Raw genomic sequence first — 23,222 nt, 5'->3', positions numbered from 1 at the left:
AAACTCAAAATACTTAGCCCATGACCCATATAATCCATTGGAGAATTAAATTTGGGCCTAACTTATTGAACTGCGGGTTCAACTTGACCCAAAAAACTGAACCAAACCCAAATCCGAAAATTCTTCTTCCAAGACTTTTCCTGGCTTGAAAACACTCGATCTTGAGTTTTGGTAAGTTGAAAGATCAATTGCATGTGGTGCACGTCCAGCTTCAGTGCATAAAAGTATTCCATCTGTTCACAGTAGTTAGGGATGTAGTCCTCCGGACGTGGCTTTCTATCCTCAAAAGACTTTGGTAGCATCATGATTCTGATGTGCTCCACTTCTGATCAACTCAGATGTGAAGGGTACATTTGTAGGAGTTTTCAGAACTGCTTTGTCAATCTCCACTTAAACTGTAAGGTTTGGGGGGGTTTGTTGGCCCCCCAAAGGGGACACTCGACCAGGATATCAGGGCCTTTGAAGGCCTGTGTTTGGAGTTATTTGACTTCTCCCAATTCAGCCTTAATTTGCCCCAACTCTACTTGTAGCATATCTCTGCAACCTGTGTCTAAACAAGCTGCTATTTGGGGTTTTAATAGGCTTTATTCAAGCTGCCTTCGATTATCAGAATAGCCCTTTGGGCCAGGTTTTGTGAGTTACAAATTTTCTTATTCCAAGCCCTATTCTTAGTTCTGTTAACAGTAAATTGACCCTAAGTTGCTGTGGTTGTTAGAGAGTTAATTGTTGGGGTTTATCTTATTTTTGGGGTTGATTATATCTGTAGTCAGCCTTACATTACCTCTACAGTATGAACATCAAGCTGTCTCTTGTTGTCACTAGTTGCTGGAATTTCTTCAACTTTAACCTCGACTTTAGGTTCCTATGCTTTGATTGGTGCTCTCCTGTCTTCCTGCGGTAATAAGGCTGTCGCAGGTACTTAAACAAAGAGATTTCAATAGCCGAACTATGCAGCTGCACATCAGTTCTCTTCTACTCTATTCTGCTAATAGTTTGCTCTACTTCTGATCTGTTTCTCTAGTATTTTTTCTGGTTCTTTTAATCTGCTAACCTACTGTTCTGTTTTCCTTTATTGCTTCTTGTCTAATCTCAGATCTGTCTTCTTTGATTTCCTTTAATGTTACATGTCTGATTCCTGAATCTGTTCTTCTATTTGCTGTCAATCTATTAATCCCAGCCCGCCACCATTAGATCCTTCATTTGATCTGCATTACTTGATGGTTCAAATATTCTATGCCCCAACTTTGCTAAATTCAAGCCAATCGTTTATCCAGTTGTATCAACTCCCCAAGAAACTGATTAAGAATTTTTGGGTGTAGGCCATCTCAGAGGACTTAAGCCACTGTTGGCCATAGGTTTGATACCAATTGAGAGGTTTGCTAGGCTGAAACAAAGTAAACACTTGCAAACCTATGAGAAACCAGATCGTAGTGAGCCAGAAAACTATGAATATGGTAGAAACTAAACGTGATTATAGCTTGCAAACCACAAATCTGATGGGGCTGAAACTAACATACGTTAGAGGTCCCAATGGGGTGAGTATGTGGTAAAATTATCAAAGCAAGGTGATGGTTAGATTAGGAGAAACACACATGGACAGAAAATAAGGAGAGGAAAACAGAAAATAGAAAGTGAGGAAAACTAACATAATGCTCAATCCATCAGTGCGATAATGCTCAAGTTTGGGTCAAATGGAGTATAGGGGGAAGGGAATCACATATCCAAAATCCAGCCTAATTTGGTGGTTAAATTCTTTGAAATCACAGGCTGAAGTTCCATTAAAAAAAGGAAAACAACTCCTGTCGCAAGACCTGTAACAGTATGTTAATCAATGGAGGATGAGAGAAACTATAAGAACAACAATAGAGGATTAGATAAATCCCAAAAGAAGTTAGAAATCTCCCAAGAGAAGACCACTGTTGAGAGAATACCTGCTGGAAATTTGCAGAACAGTACAGGAAGAGGAATGAAAGAAAAGGGAAAAAAGGAGGAGGGTATATGACCATAGGCTTCACTACCTATGGCCTGCAGGAAAGGCTACACCACCAATTCCAAACCAAGGATTCACCACCTTGGGATACCACTTGCTTAACCACAAGGGCTGTGACTGATTCACCACATTGCACACACTCACATAGAGCTAGTTTTTTTAAAAACATTCAAATCTGTGGGCTATTGTGCCCTTTGCTCTTTGTTTACGATTTACTAATGAACTGATTACAAGAATAGAAACTCTCCTACTTGGCTGCAGAGCTAACGCTAAAAAGGAATCCTTCTAGAAAGGATCCTTAGCTATTATAAGGAAAATAGAAAGCAAATAAAATAGAAACTAGGATGGAATTCTTTTAGAGGATCCATTGCTATGACAGGCAAAATTGAAAATAACAAATTTAGAAACTTCTACTTAATAGCTATCTTAACCACTAAGTAACTCATTACATGGAATCAGAAATTAAGAAAATAGAAACTAACTACTTAATCCCGTATATTTGGGTTTATAGAATGTACCTGTTATGGAGGGTGGATAATGAATCCAATAAAAATAATTAAAAAATAAAATTCCAAAAGGATAAAAAGTCAACCCTCCAGTTCAAGAACAAAAATTAGATTTTTGGCGGTAGGTGAAAATTTCAACTTTCTAATGCTGGGGTTTTTTCTCAAATCTAAAAATTTCATAAATCTTTATATTGTAAAACATTGCTAAAAACCAAAAGTGCAGTAAAATATTCATTTGTTTTGATATCTAAAAAAATATTTTCAATTAGATTTAAGCAATCTTGGGTTTGTTGGAAAGCTGGTTTTGTGTTCTACCCATGGTACAAAATTTCGCGATATATCAAATTTCGGTAGGGCCGAGACGAGATGGGCTTCCGAAATGAAAAAAGTTCAAATTTAGGCAAAATTTTGGTATATTTCGTAGAAATACTGTGTATTGAGCAGTATATTTCGGTACATTTCGGTATATTTCGGTAAATTTCGTAGAAATACTTTGTGTATTGAGTATTGAACTATTGACTATTATGAAGTTTATGAGTTATGACTTATGCGCTTATGACTTAATGAGTTTAAACCTTAAACTAAAGGCTACATTTGACTTTATTTTTGTTTCATTACTTTGTTTAAATTTCTTATTATGTCTTTTAGTACTTAAACAATATGTATTTAACTATTTTATACAACAGGGTCTGACCGTATACAGTCAATCAAGGGTGCAAACCCAAAACACCACTTTGAGTTCATTTTTTTTGCAATATGAAGGTTTAAATGTGTTTATTTAGCTTAAATAAGGGTGTCCATGAAGTATCAGGCCTAGATATGGCCAAATACCCACCGAGATGGACTCCTGAAATATTGCAGAAAAAATGCAATATTTCGGTGAAATTTCGGATATTTCAGATATCTCGGTAGGCCCGAGATACCGATATATCGCAAGATATAGTACTATGGTTCTACCTAATACAAAAAGTCTCATGTAAAAATAGCATCATTTGATCAATCAAATTCCATAGAAAACAGGAACATTTCTCTAAATCGAGAGCAGGTTAATTCTTATTGATAACATCATATTTTCTAAGAACAGTATAAACCAAATGTGAGACTAGGTATACTTGAAAATGACCAATTTCAAAAACATAAAACCAAATGTGTGTTTTGATTGTTTCACACATATAATTGATATATTAAAAAAATAATATTGGAACACAAGTTAGGCCGCCTAGGCACCGGGAGGATCTCAAACGCCTTGATAACTATGCAGATGAGGGAGCAACTTGGATCGAGTTTTCCTTATTGTGAGAGGAGAGTTTGATCCAAAGAAAGGAGGTTTTGCTTGCTGGTTTGGTCTGGGCAGAAGGTTTTTTTTTGGGGAAAAAAAAAAAAAAAAAAAAAAAAACTTCTGCCCAGACCAAACCAGCTAGCAAAACCTCCTTTTTTTGGATCAAACTCTCCTCTCACAATAAGGAAAACTCGATCCAAGTTGCTCCCTCATCTGGGCAGAAGTTAGGTATTGGGAAAAGTGAAAACAAAAAGGGAGAATGTTAGGGTTTGGTGGTTTAGAGGATTAGAAAGGTTAGGGTTGAGATGAATCAATAATGTAGCTCTAGATAGGAGAAGGATCCTACTCGAGGCCAAGCAACAGGATCAAAAAAGGGGCTGCTGGTTCAAATGGGCAGAATTGAGGAATTTAGGGCAGAATTAGGGTTAGGTTTATGAGAATGGAGTTAAATCTTATATGGTTTTAATAGGCAGGTCTAGGAGAAGCTAATAATATACGTTTGAATAAAGTTTAAATAAAAATTTAAAATTCAGAAATTTAAGGTTAGGGTTTCGGGTTTTGGGTTTTTGAATTTAGGTTAAAATTAGGGTTTTAAATGGGAGTTTAAGGCTAGGGTTGGGATCGAGTTTCCCAAACAGGGAGGGGGATGTTCGATCCAAATATGGTGGGGTTCTGATGGCAGATTAGGTCTGAACAGGTTTTAGGCTATTTTAGGTTTAATGGAGGTTAATGGGGAATTAGGGTTTAGATGGTTGGATAGGTCTGAGATGAATATCGAGTGGAGGGGATGATGTAAAGGGGCTGTGACTGAATTATGAGTGAATTTTGATGGTTGGTTGAGGCTGTAACTGAACTAGGGTTTAGGGAATTCAAATAAAATTAAAAGGGGGGGCTGTAGGGTAGGCTGTAGAGGATTAGGAGAAGAAGGGAATTGCAGAAAATTAAAATACTTACTAGATTGAGCAATGGAGAAGGACAGAACCACCTTCAATGGAGATCCTCCCAGCCGTCACGGCGTAAGGAGTCATAGGAGATCCACCTACCCTTTCCATCTTGATAGAACCACAAGGATATACACTCTCAAAGAGCAGTAGCAGCAACAAGGCAGCAATATGATTTTTTTAAACTCATAAACTTGTGGGAGGTGAACCTCCCACGATTTCAATATTTATAATAAAAGGCCATTGGCCAAATCTTAATCTAAACAAAACACTCCCTCACTAAATCATGGAGGGGTGGGGACCTAATTAAAACAACTTAAAACTTTAAAAGATAAAAAGACCTAATTGTCTCTAATAACTTAAAATAAAAGACTGAATTAAAATCACTTAAATTGGACCAGTGGTTCAACTGGTTCAATTTAAAACACTAAAACATGAAAAATAAACTAAGTATTGGGCTAATCCTGTATGCAACCTATGTAACCCTAGACTTATTTCTAAAGAAATAAGCCCATTTCGATGATGAATCTGCATCAATCAAACTCACTGTTGTTGAAGAATTTCCTAGGCAGCAGCTTGTTTGATTGAGAAACTTGAATTAAAAATGAATCTTTAACTAGAACTTGAAGGAGATCTTCAATGAACTTGGAGGAGAGCTTCAACAGAACCTCCTGTGCTTCCCACCGCAAGGTGTCGATTGGATAAAAAACCAATCCCACCAACGAACCACCCGGTCTTCCCACTGCAAGGTAGGGCAAGAGGGGGGAGGATGAGAGAAGGAGAAGGGAGGAAGAAGGGGGGGGGGGGGGAGGAGCAGCGGCACTGGGTTTTGCTTTTTGTTGCTAGGGTTTTTTCTAGAGCAGTGGCGGTAATCCTTGGGAGATCTCTCCTGAAAGCTCAATTCAGAACTTGAAGGAGAGCTCAAAAGAACCACTAGGGCTTCCCACCGCAAGGTGTTGATTGCATCAAACACCAATCCCACTAATGAACCACCCGGTCTTCCTAGCGCAAGGTGTCAATCGGATCAAACACCGATCCAACCAGCCTTGATCAAACATAAGACAAATCTTCAATGGTGGAGAAGAGCAACAAAAGCCTTTTCATTAATATCAAAATTCGTGTTCAATACTTGCCCCCCTTACAACCTTATATAAAAGACTCAAAAGTAGACTCCTACATTAAAAAGGAGAGGCCTAACCCAATCCGTAATCTATTTTTGAATCTTTTATATAAGTTTGTAAGGGGGGCAGGTATTGAACACGAGTTTTGATATTAATGAAAAGTTTTTGCTGCTCTTCTTCACCATTGAAGATTTATCTTGTGTTTGATCAAGGCTGGTGGGATCGGTGTTTGATCCGATTGACACCTTGTGCTAGGAAGACCGGGTGGTTCGTTAGTGGGATTGGTGTTTGATGCAATCAACACCTTGTGGTGGGAAGCCCAAGTGGTTCTTTTGAAGCTCTCCTTCAAGTTCTGAATTGAGCCTTCAGGAGAGATCTCCCAAGGATTACCGCCGCTTCTCTAGAAAAAACCCTAGCAACAGAAAGCAAAACCCAGTGCCGTTGCTCCTCCCCCCCCTCCTTCTCTCATCCTCCCCCCCCTCTTCTTCATCAGGTTTTGGAGTCTGGCAGTGAGGTCGGGCTCCTCCTTCCCCCTTCTTCTTCTGCTTCTCTCCCTCCCTTTCCTCCTTCACTTTCTCCTCTTCTTCTTCGGGATTTGGTGCTTGGTCTTCTTGTTTGGACCAGCGTTGTGCTGAGGCTGCCATCCTTGCTAAGTCTGCAGTCATGCTAGTTGGCAACCCTCTTGGTTTGCCTTTTTCGTGGTCGTCAGCCTTGCCTGGTTTGCTGCCTCACAAGTCGCCCTCCCGGTAGGTTTGTATCCAGGCTCGTTGGGGACTCTCCTGCCTGGTACGCGATGCTTCGCTTGGCTTTCGTCTCTGACAACCACTCACTTTGATGGGTCGCCTCCCTCGCTGGCTGCCTTCCTCGCTTGGCCTGCTGGCCCGTCTCTTCGCCTCCAGCCCCGTTCTCCTTCCCCTCGCTAGTCGTCTTGCATTATTGGCGCTCTTAGTTGTCGCTTGGTCGCTAGCCCGCTTGGACTGCAGTTGCTTGGCCGCCAACCTCTCTCAGTCAGCCTTCTGTCTGATCCGCCTGGCTCGCTGGGCTAACGTCGTGTTACTGCCAACTGCATAGTTTGCCCTTTGCAAGCTATGCTCGGCCGGCAGCCGCTTCGCCATTGCTCTCTGCAAGGCCGGTGCCTCTCCGACGTGGCTGTCACCTCCGCTAGGCCAGCGCCCCTCTGTTGTGGCCGGTGATGCTTCGATTCTTGTCTTGGCAGCTGGTCGATGTTGTGTTGAGATATTTGGTTTAGGGTTTGTGATTCCCTACCTGGAATTGACTTAGCTGCCCTTTTCTTTCTATTGGGCTTCTTTGCTCTTGTGGGCTTTTGTATATTCTTGGACTTCTTTCTCTGTCTTTATCCCCATGTGGGCTTTTGTTTTTTGCAGGCCTAGCCTCCTCTCTAGTTGGGCTTTGTGGCTTTGTGCCCTTGTATGCTCTCTCTCTCTCTCTCTCCCCCCCTTTCTTTCCTTTGGTAATAGATTTATTTATTCATCCCCCCCCAAAAAAAAAAAGTCTCATGACCACTTAACTAAGTCACATGACCACTAATTGCATAAAAATAAAACTAAGGAAGGAATCCCGTATGCAACCTAATTACCCATATTTTAGGCCCATATAAGTGGCCTATTACATAGAAAACCCATGGGATCAAAGGCCCAACATGTATATGACCCAACCCTAGACTTATTCTGAATAAAACAAGCTTATTTTGTGATGAATCTGCATCAGTAGACCTTGGTGCAACGGTTAGGTTGCTCCATTGTGACCAAGTGGTCACGGGTTCGAGTCTTTGGAAACAGCCTCTCTGTGAAGCAGGGGTAAGGCTGTGTACATTATGACCCTCCCCAGACCCCGTAGTGGTGGGAACCTCGTGCACTGGGTACGCCCAAAATGGACCCGTTACAATAGCAAACTCAAAATTACTTAGCCCATGGCTAATATAACCCATTGGAGACTTAAATTTTGTCTTATCTTATTAAACCATGGGTTCAAGAACAACAACAACAACAACAAACTCAGCCTTATCCCAACTGAATGGGGTCGGCTACCTTGATCCTTGCAAACCAAAGTAGGGAAAATTGACTGAAAGTAAGCTAAATGAAGACATAAGAGATGAGATGATTTAGGACAAAATAAGAAGAAGAGGAGGCCAAAACACTGTTCACGCGAACAGTATCACAGCCCCTTGTTTGGCTTGGGAAGAATATTACTAGAACAACTTTGGGGGCAGAATAGTCTTCTATTTATTAGAGAATTCAGTCTTTAAGTTAAGGGCATAAATGTCAATTTATATTGACAAATTTTGAAGTACACTGCTGACCGATATTACCTTTTGGTGAGGACCACATGAATATTTCGGCTGCACCTTTAGGAGTGTTAAGATTTAATTATGTTGCTATTTTTATTTCAGTCCTAGTTATTTAGGAAAGTTTCTATTTTCATGTTACTAGTTTATTAAGTTAGTTTCTAATTCTGAAGATTTAGTCAGTAAGTAGTTTCTATTTCTGTTTTTTTCTTGGGAAGCAAGTTTTGCTCCTATTTATGTGTAAGACTGTTCTCAGCCACCCCCCCCCCCCCCAAATGATTTATTGAATGAATGAAAATTGATTTGGAAAATTTGTTTCATTTTTTTCAAGTGATTCTCATGACTTGAAGGGTTGAGAAACCTGGCTGAGAGAGCCGAACATCTTTATCCTTTTCTCTTATTTTCTTCCTCTTCCTCCTCCCTTGCTCGATCTCTGCTGGTGATTGCTGCTACTGAAGATCACCATCCGAAGATTGAAGACATCCCCCCACATCAACTGCTGCTGCTACTGTCTTCCCCATTCGAGTGCCTCCATTGCTATTCCAGGCTGCTGCTATTCTGGAATCGAAGTTCTGCTGCAACATCAGTGTGAGATTTCTACATATCCATCCATCCAAATGCTGCTGGGTTTGAAACACAGCACCACACCTTCATCCTCTCCACTCGATTTCCCTTTCTGCCCCACCCCTTTGGCTGGAACCTTCCATAACCATAAACCTTCTATTTTCAGTACACCTTCATAACTCCACCTCCCTCCATCAGGTTTGCATCACACTTGCTGCAGAGTCTTCCCCCAACCAGACCTCCACTCGATCCAAGTTTCAGCCCCCACTGCTGGCTGAATTGATCTACAGCACCTACCTTCTATTTTCAAGACCAGCTCAGATCTCCACTTCTGACCACCTGAATTGGACCAAATTTGGAGGACATCTTCACCACACTAAGGCTAACATTCGATCAAGACTTGGAGACCATTCTCACATGGCTGGTTTGGTTGATTTCATATACTTTCTAATTCTGCCTTTTGTTTTGGATTTGTGGGTTTATCGATCCTACTGTAGAGTGGTTCTTAGCTGAACCTCTTCTATATGTAAGGCTTTTAGAAGCCAAAGGGACGATTTGAATAGTTGAATGAAAAAATTGCTTTGAAGCAAAAGATTCTCTTGTCCAATGGCTGTGACATGAAGGGCTGGGGGGCCTGGCTGAGAGAGCCAAAATCCTAGGGCTGAGAGAGCCGAATCTCCTTATCCCCTTCTCTCTTCTTCTCCTATCCTCTACTACTTCTCTTATTTGATTCCCTACTGTTCCTGCTGTTGTGTGACTGCAATCAAGTCCTGCAACCTGCTACTACATCTGTGAAGATCTAGAGAGCATCCTGAAAAACAATAACTGAATCTGCTGTTGCTGTCCAGAGGCAAAGAAGGCTAGTTTCCTCACTTGCGGCTGTATCAGTTCCTTATTCACTGCTGTTGATTCGAAGGTCTTGATCTCAGTACTCTTCCTCCCAATCAGAGTGATACTTGGATGACTGCTTCATGCCCCTAAGGAGCCCACTAAACCTCAGTCTTGAACCCTGCTGCTGTTCCTTTCATTGTATCGATCCTGCTGCAATCGATCTCCCACTGGTTTCCTTGGTTCGAGGTTGACTTTTGCATTATGAGAAGTGTGGAAAGTGAAATGAAAGTAAGGAACGAGGCACAGCCCAGGAAGTCAGAAAAATCTCAGGTAGATGAGGACATGAGGTTGGCAACATGGATCCTTGCCCTCCAATAGATCTCTATCTGAGGTTATACTTGTAACAAGGCCCCTACTACACATGTCATTCCTCACAACCTCTCCTAAATCTGACCCAAAAAACTGAACCAAACCCAAATCTGCAAATTTTTTCTTCCAAGGGATGTGATCTGCATCAATTCCTTTGTTCTTGTAGGTGTGGAGCAGAGTTGTTTATCTGGGACTTAATGTCCTGGGATTTCTGATGAAGTGTCTACTTCTTGGAGGCTTGTACTGTGGATAATTTTCTTGATTTCTCAATAAATTATCAGTTATCAATAAGAAAAATTCTATCTTGCTGTTAATGTTTTTTTTTATTATATATTTTATTTGATGTCCTGCAATATGCTCATTTGTTTCTCTTGCTTTTCTTCCTTCTTCAGAAGAGATCAGTGGATGGAGGAAAACAAGGTGCTTTAGTCAAGAAGTTGAAAAAAGACAAGGTGGTTGGTGCCACAGGGAAAACCATTCGTTCTGAGACAAACACAGTGTCCATAGCTCCCCGCGTAAAGCCAGAGCTTACTTTACCCGTAATGTATTCCCTAGATTTCCATGTTCTCTTTCAATGTTGCATAGATTCTGGTCATGGTTATATGAGAGATGTGATAATTTATCATTTTCACTTTTATGTGTTTTGATTAGAAATTCATAACTCAGATTAATCATGATGTATAACTCAGCTGCATCTAATTATGACTTTTTCCTTTGATATTTGAGCCTATGGATTCCAATTTAGTATGCTACTATGCTGCAACAAGTCAGTGCTTAGGGTGTATAGCTTAGTTGCCAATGGGTCTTCTACAATATGATGCTGCGAGAGATGCTTGTTGTTCTCCCACTTTCTCCTTTCCATGATGGATGTTAATAAAGTTCTACAATAAACACTCTGAAATCTTAAATCTAATATGAAAACCAGGCCTTAAACCCAGAACTCATTCTGGTTTAAACTCTAAGCCTAATCTTGATCTCCACTTGGAACACCTGCTTTTTTTGTTTATTTGTCTTGCTTCATTCGGTCAGATTTTTAACAGTTGATCCAATAAAAATTTCCATTATTACCTGGCCTTTTTCATTAATCAAACCTGTACATTTTAACAGCTTCTTTTTAGATCCTTATCTTGATCCCTTCTCTGTTGAATGCCTGAACCTGGGCTGTATTTCCTTTCAGCAGTATAATATCATTTCTTCTTCTGTTTTTGCCTTATTTTTTTGTACTTTGTGAAGGCCAATCTTCTTTTCACCTCTCTGTCGCTTTCTCTCTCTCTCTCTCCCTCTTCTCTGGTGCAGAATGGATTCAAATCCTGCACAGGTCAACTGGTCAAAAAGATTGAATTGTTCTATAATTATTTGGAGGGTTTGAAAGGTAACTGTTATTGGATCTCCAGTCTATGGTTTATTGGATGATCTAGAAGATGGTTTGTAGGATGGCTGAAATAGTTTATTAGTAGAATAGGGTTTCATGGAAACCTGTGACAAGGTCTTGGTGTAAACTTAAGAACTAACAAGGAAGAGGAAAAGGTATCTGTTGATAATTTGTTGTTTTTCTGGATCTCTCCCTGCATAAATATACACAAAGAAGAATCAAGTAAAAAACTTCTATAGAAGCCTATATGGAGTATGGACAAGATAATGTCTCTGAATTTCCATATGGTGAAGTGAAATTAATTGTAAAAAGAAAATGGAAACATTTGTAATTATGATTGTGTAACTAAATTCTTCCCAAATTTCACAATTAAACTTTTTCAAATAAAATTTTCATTTTATTTTCATTCCCTTCTCTTCACTTGGTTTCCAACCGGATGGAGCCTAAGAGAAAACCAGAATTTCATTCAATAAAATATTCCGATCAAGGTTTAAAGTATCGGTATCGGGTATAATATTGGAAGGGTGATTTTACGAGACGTATCGTATCATATTGGAGAGATGCAAGATGCGCTAAAGATACACATGGAAATGGTCAAGAAACGTATGAAAATGATTAGGATATATGCAAAATACAGTTTTGAAGCATAAAACACTATAGATAAGTAATATGTAAATATATTATGTATAAAAAGGAGAACAAAGTATGACAAGACTAGTGAATTCAATTGATTATATATAAAGGATTAGGTTTCTTATATGTACTAAACTACTATTAATCACAAATCTTTTTTAAGTTATCATATTTGTACAGTATTCTGTCGGTACCTTAAAGATACAATACTTATTGGTTAGTATCACGGATACATAAGGATACTTAAAACCTTGATTCTGAGTACAATGTCCTCATATGCCATCTCATATTTGTAGGAGTTAGCATCTTAACTCCTAAGTAAATTGAGTCTCTATGTCATGAAAAAAGAAATAAGGATATGCTCTTGATTTATTTTAGACCACCCTCCCCTGATATTTTTCCATTCCTTTTCGTATTCTCTAGATTTATTTTCCTCTATACAACTACAACTCTTAAGATAGTCTGAAAATTTTACCAAAACTCCTTAATTAAATTTGAAAATTGAAATTCCATGCACCATAATGAAAAGAAAATTATACAAACCATGTCCAACCCATGTAAGCACCTTATTCCTAGCTCCAAAGAGGTCAATAGCTTCACCAATAAAACCGACAATTGCAGTGAGGAAACCCATGGATAATTGATTGTTTGGTTGGATACTCTTGCATAATACCACCTTGATAAGAGGTAATCAACCATGTTGAGTTTCGGTAGGGGAGGAACGATCATATTTCCCTTGGTCAAATAGACTTTTGAATATGTCTTTGAAAATACAATAAGAATTTGTGCTGATCTTCTTGTAGCTTGAAGTATTTGCTAGAGATACTTTTTATTGGTGGTCTATTCCATGACAGTGAAGATGTTGAAGGCCATTTCAAGCTCATGGGGACAGGAATCTGATGACATATTGATTATTGTGCTTTGGTGGAGACCCTAAATATTAGTTTCGATGATGATCAAGTTGATTTATTCAGGATTTTTGCTGTATATCGAAACTGGACTACATTAGGAACTGTTTTCTCTAGTTCTTCTCAATAAATCTCTTTGACATATTTTGCAAAGGAAAAAGGAAAAGGGACCAATTTAGGTTTTCCTCTCTAATCCTTATTTCCTTGGGCTTCTTGTGGATATTGATTCTTATTTCATTAACTGGTTTCATCCACTTTATGTATGCTTAATGGGTTGTCTTGGGCAGTTCAGTACACATGAAGCCAATAAGGAAAGCTGAAATTTCTGATATATGCTGTTGATAGGTCCTTTCTTTGTTGCCCTTTTCAGGCCAACAGAAGTAGAACATTCTATTCTTGAAGACCTCAGAAACCGTGTACTGTTGGGAAGTTTGGCCCTTCCATCTGTTAGCTTTTATACATTCATTAACACACATAATGGGTACTGTTTTTATTTCTTTTCTGGATTTCTTTTCTCACTGTAATTTTCTTGGTTTACATTTTCTAACCGATCATTTGGTATGTCGGTGCTGAACTTTGCCTTGAATGGTTTCTAGTTTGAACTGTTCTTCAATATCACATGATGGATCCTTAGTTGCTGGTGGATTCTCAGACTCGTCGCTCAAGGTCCTTCTTCATCCCATTCTTAGGGAATTTGTATTCCAGTCTTTTATAGCACCATTAAATCTGTCTTTCTTTCTTTCTTTCCCACAGGTTTGGGACATGTCGAAGATTGGAAAACAAACAGACACTTGTAAGTACTTATGAACTTGTCAGTGGATCAGTAGATCAGGTGGTTACTGTTTTTGGTCGTGAACAGATATTCCCTGTTCCACTGTTGGAACAACCTGTGTTTACCCTCAGAAAAATGTCAGGTTTTAAGTTGTTTTGTGTTGGTTCTATGTTATAAATTCAAGAAAATGAAAATGGCTATAAATTCAAGAAAGTGAAAATGGCACAGGGTTTGCATTGACCTCTCTCTCTCTCTCTCTCCCCTGCTTTCCATTTCCCTTCAAGTAGCCGATGAATGAAAACTTTGATTTTTAAAACCAAACTGCACATCAGACAGAAAAGGGGCCCGGTCCTGGATTTGACAGGTCAAACCATGGTTTGAAAAATAATTTGAGAGAAAAAATGCAAGCGATCAAAGCACATGAGCATTAGATAGCATAGTAGTTAGTGCTTTTACCTGATCTGTTGCAGGTTGTGAGTTTAAGCCTCATAAGTCACACTCAACGTTCAAGTTTTACCCAAGGAGCCATCAAACTCAGCTGTCTGGTTTTTTGAGACCGTATTGATTCTGATTTGAGTCCTAGGCAGTTCTATGTCCAGACTGAACAAAAAATTAGGGCAGTTCCGGTTAATTGGTTGGGTTGCCTGGTCTGATCTGGTTTTAGCAAAACTATGATTGAATAAGAAGTACAAAATCAAGGAAAACTATTCTCCATATTCCTTTAGTTAAGGGGTTTGCAATATTGTTCAAATGCCCTGGCGTAAGAAAAACTTACAGCCTATTCCTTTGCTAATGTTCCTTTTGATATGTATAGTATTGTTAATGAAGAATAATTTACATCCCCACCCCTTTGCATGCATTCTTTTTGATACGCACAATCTTTTGCCAAGGGATTGGCAATATTGTTAAGATAGCATAGCATGAGGAAAAAGTTACATATTCCTATCCTTTTGCTGACTCTTCTCGCTCAACATGTTAGTCTTAAAGTTATTCTTTCTGTTCTTACCATTTTACAAAACCTACCAGTGGTTACAGAGATGATCTTTACGATGCTTCAAGAGCAGCTTGAGTAGGGCTGCCTTAGTCTTTTTATTATTTTTTATTTTATTTTTTTGGGGATTAACAATATAAAAGAATGTTGGTTTCAGCTACTGTGCAGGGAGAAAATGAATCAACTCCTAGTGAGAATTTGCTGGGAACAGAAGATGGGAAAAGATCCTATGCATTGTTTCAGGGTCATGCTGGACCTGTTTATTCAGCTGCATTTAGTCCTCTTGGGGATTTTCTTCTATCCTCTTCAGCTGACTCAACCAGTATGTAATCATTGAGTGTGCCACTGCCACTAATTTATTTGCATGGTTAGTTACTGATATACTTTCTAAGCATTGAATGCATTTATTTACTTAAAGCTGTATTATGTTATGCAGTTCGGTTGTGGAGTACGCAGTTGAATGCAAATCTTGTTTGCTATAAAGGTCATAATTACCCTGTGTGGGATGTTCAGGTATACCTTTAATCTTTTGCTACTTGTATTCAAATTTCTGAATGCTACCCACTGTACTTCTTTGAGCTGTTTGAGAAAGCACAAAATTCCATGTTGTTAAGTGAGGACTTGATTCCATACAATGCTCTATGTTTATATTGGTTTTTCATGAATTCTATTGTAGAATTCCATGAATACTGGCTTAAGTCAGAGTGACTACAGCCATCTTTATTTATAATAAAGAGAAGAACATTCTGGAATGAGTACAAGGACAGAAATACCCTTATGACTATTCTACCCTTGAACCCATATTACAACACTCCCTCTCAAGTTAGTGTATACATATCAAACATGCCCAACTTGCTAACAATAGGAAAAAATAACTTATTGCTGATCCCTTTGGTAAGGATATCAGCCAGCTGTTCGCTAGACTGGATAAACGGAATACAAATTATTCCCTGTTCCAATTTCTCTTTGATGAAGTGTCGGTCAATCTCAACATGTTTGGTTCGATCATGTTGGACTGGGTTGTGAGCAATGCTAATTGCTGACTTGCTGTCACAGTAGAGCCGCATTGGAAGATCAACATTCATCCCCAAGTCTTGAAGAAGCCCCTTGGGCCAGAAAAGTTCACAAATACCCTGTGCCATAGTTCAAAATTCAGCTTTAGCACTAGATCGAGCTACAACAACTTGTTTTTTGCTTCTCCAAGTAGTTAGGTTCCCTCCAACAAATGTGCAATATCCGGATGTTGACTTCCTATCATCAGGACTGCCAGCCCAATCTGCATTAGTGTATGCTTCTATCCGGAGATGGTTATGTGAAGAATACACGACTCCCTTTCCAGGAGAGGACTTGAGGTAACTGAGTATTCTATATGCTGCTTCCAAGTGAGAAGAGTGAGGATCATGCATGTATTGACTGACAACATTCACAGCAAATGTGATGTCTGGCCGAGTATGTGAGAGGTATATCAATCGGCCAACTAGCTTCTGGTAGCTACCCTTGTCCACTGGGTCACCTTCCTTACTCTTCAAATGTGTGTTGGGCTCAAGAGGGGTGTCTGCTGGTTTACACCCAAGCACCCCTGTTTCACTCAATAGATCTAGGGTATATTTTCTTTGGGAAAGAGATATGCCCTTAATTGAATAGGCAATCTCAATCCCTAGAAAATATCTTAATCTCCCCAAATCTTTGACTTAAATTCGGTGCCTAAATATGTCTTCAGCTTCTGGATTTCCTGTGCATCACTACCCATGATCACTATGTCATCAACATAGACAATCAAAATGGTCACTTGCTGTCCCATCCTTTTAACAAACAATGTATGGTCAGCATTGCTCTGCTTATATCCATAAACAACCATAGCCTTATGGAATCGGCCAAACCAAGCCCTAAAGACTGCTTCAGACCATACAGAGCCTTCTTCAACTTACACACCTTTCCCTGACTCTCTGAAGAGGTAAAACCAAGAGGTATCTCTATGTAAACATCTTCTTCCAAATCTCCATGTAGGAATGCATTCTTCACATCAAGTTGTTGGAGTTCCCATCCTCGATTCACAGCACAAGCGATGATAACCCGCACATTATTCATCTTTGCTATAGGAACAATAGTCTCTTGATAGTCAATTCCTTGGGTTTGAGTAAACCCTTTGGCTACGAGTCTTGCTTTGTATCTTTCCACTGAGCCATCAGCTTTGTTCTTCACAACAAAGAACCATTTACAACCAACCGGTTTCTTTCCCAGTGGAGGACTTACCAAATCCTAGGTCTGATTCTTCTCAAGGGCAAGCATTTCTTCATTCATCGCATCCTTCCATTTTGTTTGGCTATTGCTTCTTACCAATTGTTAGGGATGGAAACAGAGGATAAAGAAGATACGAAAGCATGGAAAGCAGGAGTTAGAGAGTTGTATGACACAAAGTTGGAAATAGGATGTTGTGTACAACTCCTTTTTGGTTTCCGAATAGTAATGGGTAAGTCAAGACTGGGGTCAGGAGGTGGCTTACCAGAAACATGACTAGGAGCAAGACTTGGAGCAAGAACAGATGCCGCTTGTGTAGGGTTGGTGGTGGTGGTCTCGTTGTACCTAGGGCCATCCAAAGGAAAATAAGTTCCCCAAGTGTAAGTCTACACATTAGTCTTCACATTATTCTCCCCCTGCACCTGTTGTTGTTGTTGTTGCTCAATCTGTCCCACTTCTTGTTCTTGACTTGTAACTCCATCTTCTAGTTCAACAGAGACATCCTCTATAGTAGGTATCTCAATGTTCAGAGGAGCAATCAGCGGGACCTCTTCACCACTTAGAATCTCCCCCTACAGAGGTACCGGCTATTTAAAGTAAACCTTAAACTCCCGGAAGATGACATTTATAGTGACAAACACCTTTCGTGTAGGAGGATGATAGCATTTATACCTTTTCTGGGTAGCTAAGTGTTAGTTATATGTCCAGAATACCGTAGGGGTATTCTGAACCTTTCTTCTTTCTTAGTTATGTTTATTATTTTGGTTTTAGTCCCACATTGGTTTTGTAATCTTTTTTATTCATTCATTATCATTATAAATAGAAGTGCTTGGTGATCACATTGATTATCCAAGTATTAACCTAATTCAAATCTGCTTACATGGTATCAGAGCTTATTTCGAACTAGGTACACCACTTTTTCTCCTTTTTTTTTATTCTCCTTCTCTCTCGATTTTCTTCTCTTCTAGTTCTCTTCTTCTTCTTCTCCTTTGTTCTTCATTCCCATATAGGGCAGCACTGATGAGGTGATCATGCGTTCCAGCTGCTGCCCCCATTACCTCATTAATGTTTCATAATTCTGTTCGATAGCCCTACATCAACACTGCTGCGATATTCTGCGATGTTGGCTCTTCAGTTTTTTTTGGAGAATTGCTTGTACATCAGATACAAGGGCTCCTCTCCTCTCTTTGAAGACCACAAGCTGCTGCAGAATTGTTGTTTTACTGGTTCAGAACTTATCTCCCAAGATTGAAGACCTCCTTGAGATCGATTCCTACATTATCAGGGTTTTTTTCAAAACCCTGACACCTATCGATCTTAGGGTTATTGCTGCCCACTGGACCTGATTTTTTGCAGGTGTTTTCCCCACTTATGAGGGCTCCTTCGACTGCTATTTGAGCTCCTACAAATCTGTTTTGGTGTGTGAAGACCTTGAGATCGATTTCATAATTACAGGGTTTTTTCAGACCCTAATTCTATCGATATTGGGGCTGCTGCACCTGTTTTCTGGATCGAATTTTTTTCTACAGTTGTGTTTATATTATTAAGGACTTCTCTACTTCAGTCTTTCAGCCACTTCGATACTGATTTTTTGCAGCCTAGGCTCCTCCATCGATTCCATCACTTTAGGGTTTTGTTCAAAACCCTAAAAAAACCTAATCGATCAAGGTTTCTTTTGGCTGCTGGTTCTACCTTTTGGGGCTTTACTTGAAGTTGTTTGACCTTCTCTGCTGCCAGTATGGTGACTCTACCAACTCTACGGCTACTTCTGTTCATGATGGCAATAACAAGACAGATTATCACAGCTTTCCACCTAACCCTATCAAACTGGATGGATCAAATTACCTTCTATGGTCCAGATCAGCCTCCTTTGCCATTGCTGGTCGTGGCCTCACCGACCATATTGATGGCACTAGTGTTAAGCCCAGTGATAAAGGCCCTGCTCAGACTAAGTGGCTTGCCAATAATGGTGTTCTCATGTCCTACCTCATAGGCTCTATGACTTCAGCTTTACAGCATAATTTTCTTCTTCTGGATACTGCCGACTAGATTTGGGCTGCTTGCAAGGAGACCTACGGGCAGCTTGGCAATGATGCTCAGGTTTATGAAATTCGAAAGAAGGTCCTTCACACTACTCAGGGAGACCTTTCTGTTTCGGACTACTATGCTACTCTCCGCAGCCTATGGCAATAGTTGGACCATTTCTCTGATTTTCACCCGTCTACAGTTGATGACATTGCTTCTTATAAGAAACATATGGACAAGATCAGGGTCTATGATTTTCTGGCTGGTTTAAATATGGAGTATGACCCCATTCGTGTTCAAGTGTTGGGCTATCAACCTTTTCCCACACTTGAACACTCTTATGCATTGGTTTCTTCTGAGGAGAATCGTAGGGCTGCCATGTTACATACTCCCATTACTGACAGATCTACTCTCAAGGCTGCTGCCCCCATCTTTCCTATACTTAGTAGCACTGCTTCTTTTGGTGATTCTACTACGGGGACTGTCGTTTGTGAGCACTGTCACAAACCATATCACACCAAGGAGAAGTGCTGGAAACTTCATGGGGAATCAGCTGACTTTGAAGCAAAAAGAGCTGCCAAGACCAAGACCAAGACAAAGACCAAGGCCCATCAGACTGAGACTGTTACTACAGCCCCTACTACTGACACTGGTCTATCCCAGGATGATCTACAGGCATTCCTACGTATGCTGAGGTCTTCTGCTGCTGTTGCCTCTACTACATCAGCTCCTGCCAGTTCTTCCGCTCATTCAGGTTCACACTTTGCCAGGTCAGGTATTCCTTTTGGAGGTTATTGTGCTTCTGTAGCCTCCCATCCTTGGATCATAGATTCTGGGGCTACAGATCATATGACCGGTTCCTTTAGTTTGTTTCATAGATATTCTCCTACTTCTGGGAAGGACAAGGTCAAGGTAGCTGATGGTTCCCTTTCATCCATTTCTGGAAAGGGAATCATCAACTGCACTTCCTCTCTTCCATTAACTTCTGTTTTGCACATTCCTAATTTTACTACTAACCTTCTTTCCATTAGTAGTATTACTCATGATCTTAACTGCAAAGTTACTTTCTTTCCTTCTCATTGTGTGTTTCAGGATCTGGCCTCTGGGAAGACGATTGGATTGGGTAAAGTGCACGGTGGGTTGTACCTGCTTGATGATGGTCGTTTCTCTCTACCACCATTACCTTCTCCACTACACCAGAACTCCATGGTCTCTTCTGAACTCTACCAGTGGCACTCTAGGTTAGGTCACCCCCCTTTAGGAATTTTAGCACATTTATTTCCTAGTTTGGTCACCCTACATACTAAGGATGATTTTTTTTGTGAGGCGTGTGTTCTGGCCAAACAGACACATTCAAATTATCCTATTTCAAATAAAAGAAGTTCTTCTTGTTTTGAGTTAGTGCATTTTGATGTTTGGGGCCCTAATCGTAAGCCCTCTATTTTTGGCAATCGGTGGTTTGTATCTTTCATTGATTGTCATTCTAGGAACACATGGGTCTATCTTTTGCACATCAAAAATCAAGTTTTTTCATGCTTTCAACACTTTCATAAAATGGTCCAAACTCAGTTCCAGGCTACTCTCAAAATATTGAGAAGTGATAATGGAATAGAGTATAAAGAATCACAATTTCAAAAATATTTGGCTAACCATGGAATCATTCATCAGATTAGTTGTGTTGATACCCCTGCCCAGAATGGTGTGGCAGAAAGGAAAAACCGCCACTTGTTAGAAATGGCAAGAGCATTAATGTTTGCGAGGAATGTCCCGTCTCAATATTGGGGGGATGCGGTTATCACGGCAGCCTATCTCATTAATAGGCTGCCATCTCGGGTACTTCACTCCCGTAGCCCCTCTGATGTTTTAATTGGTAATTCCTCCTTTATTGTGCCTCCCAAGGTGTTTGGTTGTGTGTGTTATGCTCGAGATACTAAATCTCCCAGCAAACTTGAACCTTGGGGACTCCGTTGTATTTTCTTGGGTTATTCTCCAACCCAGAAATGCTATAAATGTTACCATCCGCCGTACCATAGTTAGCATGGATGTTGTTTTCCATGAGTCCCTTTCTTATTATTCTTCGCCATCTCTTCAGGGGGAGAGTGCTGGTGAAGATGTGGCTTTCGAGATTCCTCTACCTGAGGAGCCTCTGGCTGCCCTGCCCTCTTTACCACCCACGGCTGCTGTCCAGCCCCTTTTGGATGCTGCCCATCCTACTTTGGAGACTTCCCAACAACCTCTGGCTGTTTCTCCCTCACCTAATGGGAATCATTTACAGGGGGAGACCATAGAAAATAGTTTTGTTAATATTCCTACTCAGGGGGAGCAGACTCCGGTCCAGAGAACTATTGGTGAATTTCAGAAGAGAATTGACAACTCCAACATGATCACCTATACAAGGGGAAGATCCACAAGAGGGCAGTTGCATCCCACTATAGCACTAGTACCCATCCAATTGCCGGCTCCAGACATAGATCCTACATCTCCTGGTAATCCCCGACCTACCTATTGCACTTCGCAAAGGTACTAGGACTTGTACTTTACATCCCATATCTCATTTTGTTTCGTATAACTCTCTTTCTCCCTCTTTTCATGTATTTGTATCTTCTCTTTCCTCTGTTTCGGTTCCTAGAAATTGGCAGGAAGCATCTACAAATGGAAAGTGGAAGACAGCAATGTTGGAAGAAATGAGAGCACTACACAAAAATAATACGTGGGATCTTGTGGCTCTTCCTTCAGGAAAAAAACCAGTGGGCTGTAGATGGGTCTTTGTAGTTAAACAGAAGGCTGATGGTTCGGTGGACAGGTATAAGGCACGTTAGGTTGCAAAGGGGTTCACTCAGACTTATGGAGTTGACTATCAGGAGACCTTTGCACCAGTGGCAAAGCTCAACACTGTCAGGGTGTTATTATCTTGTGCTGCAAATCTTGGGTGGGATCTTCAGCAATTAGATGTCAAAAATGCCTTTCTCCATGGGGAGCTTGAGGAGGAGGTATATATGGACATTCCACCTGGTTTCTCTGATGATAGGACTAAGGGCAAGGTTTGTAAATTGAAGTGTGCCCTTTATGGCTTGAAGCAGTCACCCAGGGCCTGGTTTGGCAGATTTCATAAGGCTATGATTTCAACAGGTTACAAGCAGAGCAATGCTGATCACACTTTGTTTATCCGACGACTTGATGACAAGGTTACTCTTCTCATAGTCTATGTGGATGATATTGTGATCACTGGTAATGATGCTGCAATCAGGGATTTGAAAATTCTTCTTGGCCGTGAGTTTGAGGTCAAAGATCTTGGTCCCCTAAAATATTTCCTAGGGATAGAAGTTGCTCGATCTTCAAAGGGCATCTTTCTTTCTCAAAGAAAATATGTCCTTGATCTATTGACTGAGACAGGGCTACTTGGCTGTCATCCTTCAGATACTCCTATGGAAGCTACTACAAAACTTAGGGAGAAAGCGGGTGAGCCGGTTGACAAGGGTGCCTATCAGCGGTTAGTAGGCAAACTAATCTACCTTTCCCACACACGCCCTGACATTGCGGTTGCTGTGAGTTTGGTGAGTCAGTTCATGCATGATCCATATTCCTCTCATATGGATGCGGTCCGTCGTATTTTGATGGTATTTGAAGTCCGCTCCAAGAAAGGGAATTCTTCTATCTGCCAATGGTCACTTGAAGGTTGAAGCCTATACTGATGCTGATTGGGCTGGTTCTCCTGATAGGAAATCTATCTCTGGCTACTGTTCCTTTGTGGGTGGAAATTTTGTCACATGGCGGAGCAAAAAGCAGAATGTTGTGGCAAGGTCTAGTGCTGAAGCCGAGTTCCGCACAATGGCACAAGGAATTTGTGAACTTCTATGGCTTAGAGGATTATTGCAAGATATTGGTGTTGCTGTCCATCTTCCAATGATGCTTTATTGTGACAATAAAGCAGCCATTAGCATTGTTCATAACCCTGTCAAGCATGATCGTACTAAACATGTGGAGGTTGACCGACATTTTATCAAGGAGAAGCTTGAAGCTGGTCTCGTTTGTGTTCCTTGTATGAAGTCTACTGATCAGCTAGCTGATGTGTTCACTAAGGGATTGAGTAGCAAGCTGTTTCATCCTATCTTAGTCAAGTTGGGCATGCATGATATATATGCTCCAACTTGAGGGGGAGTGTTAGTTATATGTCCAAAATACCGTAGGGGTATTCTGGACCTTTCTTCTTTCTTAGTTATGTTTATTATTTTGGTTTTAGTCCCACATTGGTTTTGTAATCTTTTTTATTCATTCATTATGATTATAAATAGAAGTGCTTGGTGATCACATTGATTATCCAAGTATTAACCTAATTCAAATCTGCTTACACTAAGTAACCCAGAAAAATGCACCGCA

At 40.3% G+C, this 23,222-nt stretch overlaps 1 protein-coding gene across 1 annotated transcript in view; it reads left to right on the top strand.

Annotated features, from left to right (window-relative positions):
* LOC122651780 (transcription initiation factor TFIID subunit 5) overlaps positions 1-23,222 on the top strand; it is a 65,661-nt gene that overhangs the window by 31,323 nt on the left and 11,116 nt on the right. The window contains exons 9-14 of the mRNA XM_043845311.1: positions 10,299-10,450; positions 13,190-13,300; positions 13,416-13,485; positions 13,573-13,612; positions 14,740-14,904; positions 15,019-15,095. Coding sequence (XP_043701246.1) covers positions 10,299-10,450; positions 13,190-13,300; positions 13,416-13,485; positions 13,573-13,612; positions 14,740-14,904; positions 15,019-15,095 — 615 coding nt within the window. The remainder of the gene's footprint in view (positions 1-10,298; positions 10,451-13,189; positions 13,301-13,415; positions 13,486-13,572; positions 13,613-14,739; positions 14,905-15,018; positions 15,096-23,222) is intronic.

Source organism: Telopea speciosissima, chromosome 2 (assembly GCF_018873765.1).
Source record: "Telopea speciosissima isolate NSW1024214 ecotype Mountain lineage chromosome 2, Tspe_v1, whole genome shotgun sequence".
NCBI classification, from domain to species: domain Eukaryota; kingdom Viridiplantae; phylum Streptophyta; class Magnoliopsida; order Proteales; family Proteaceae; genus Telopea; species Telopea speciosissima.
This window is presented reverse-complemented; position numbering and strand designations above follow the sequence as displayed.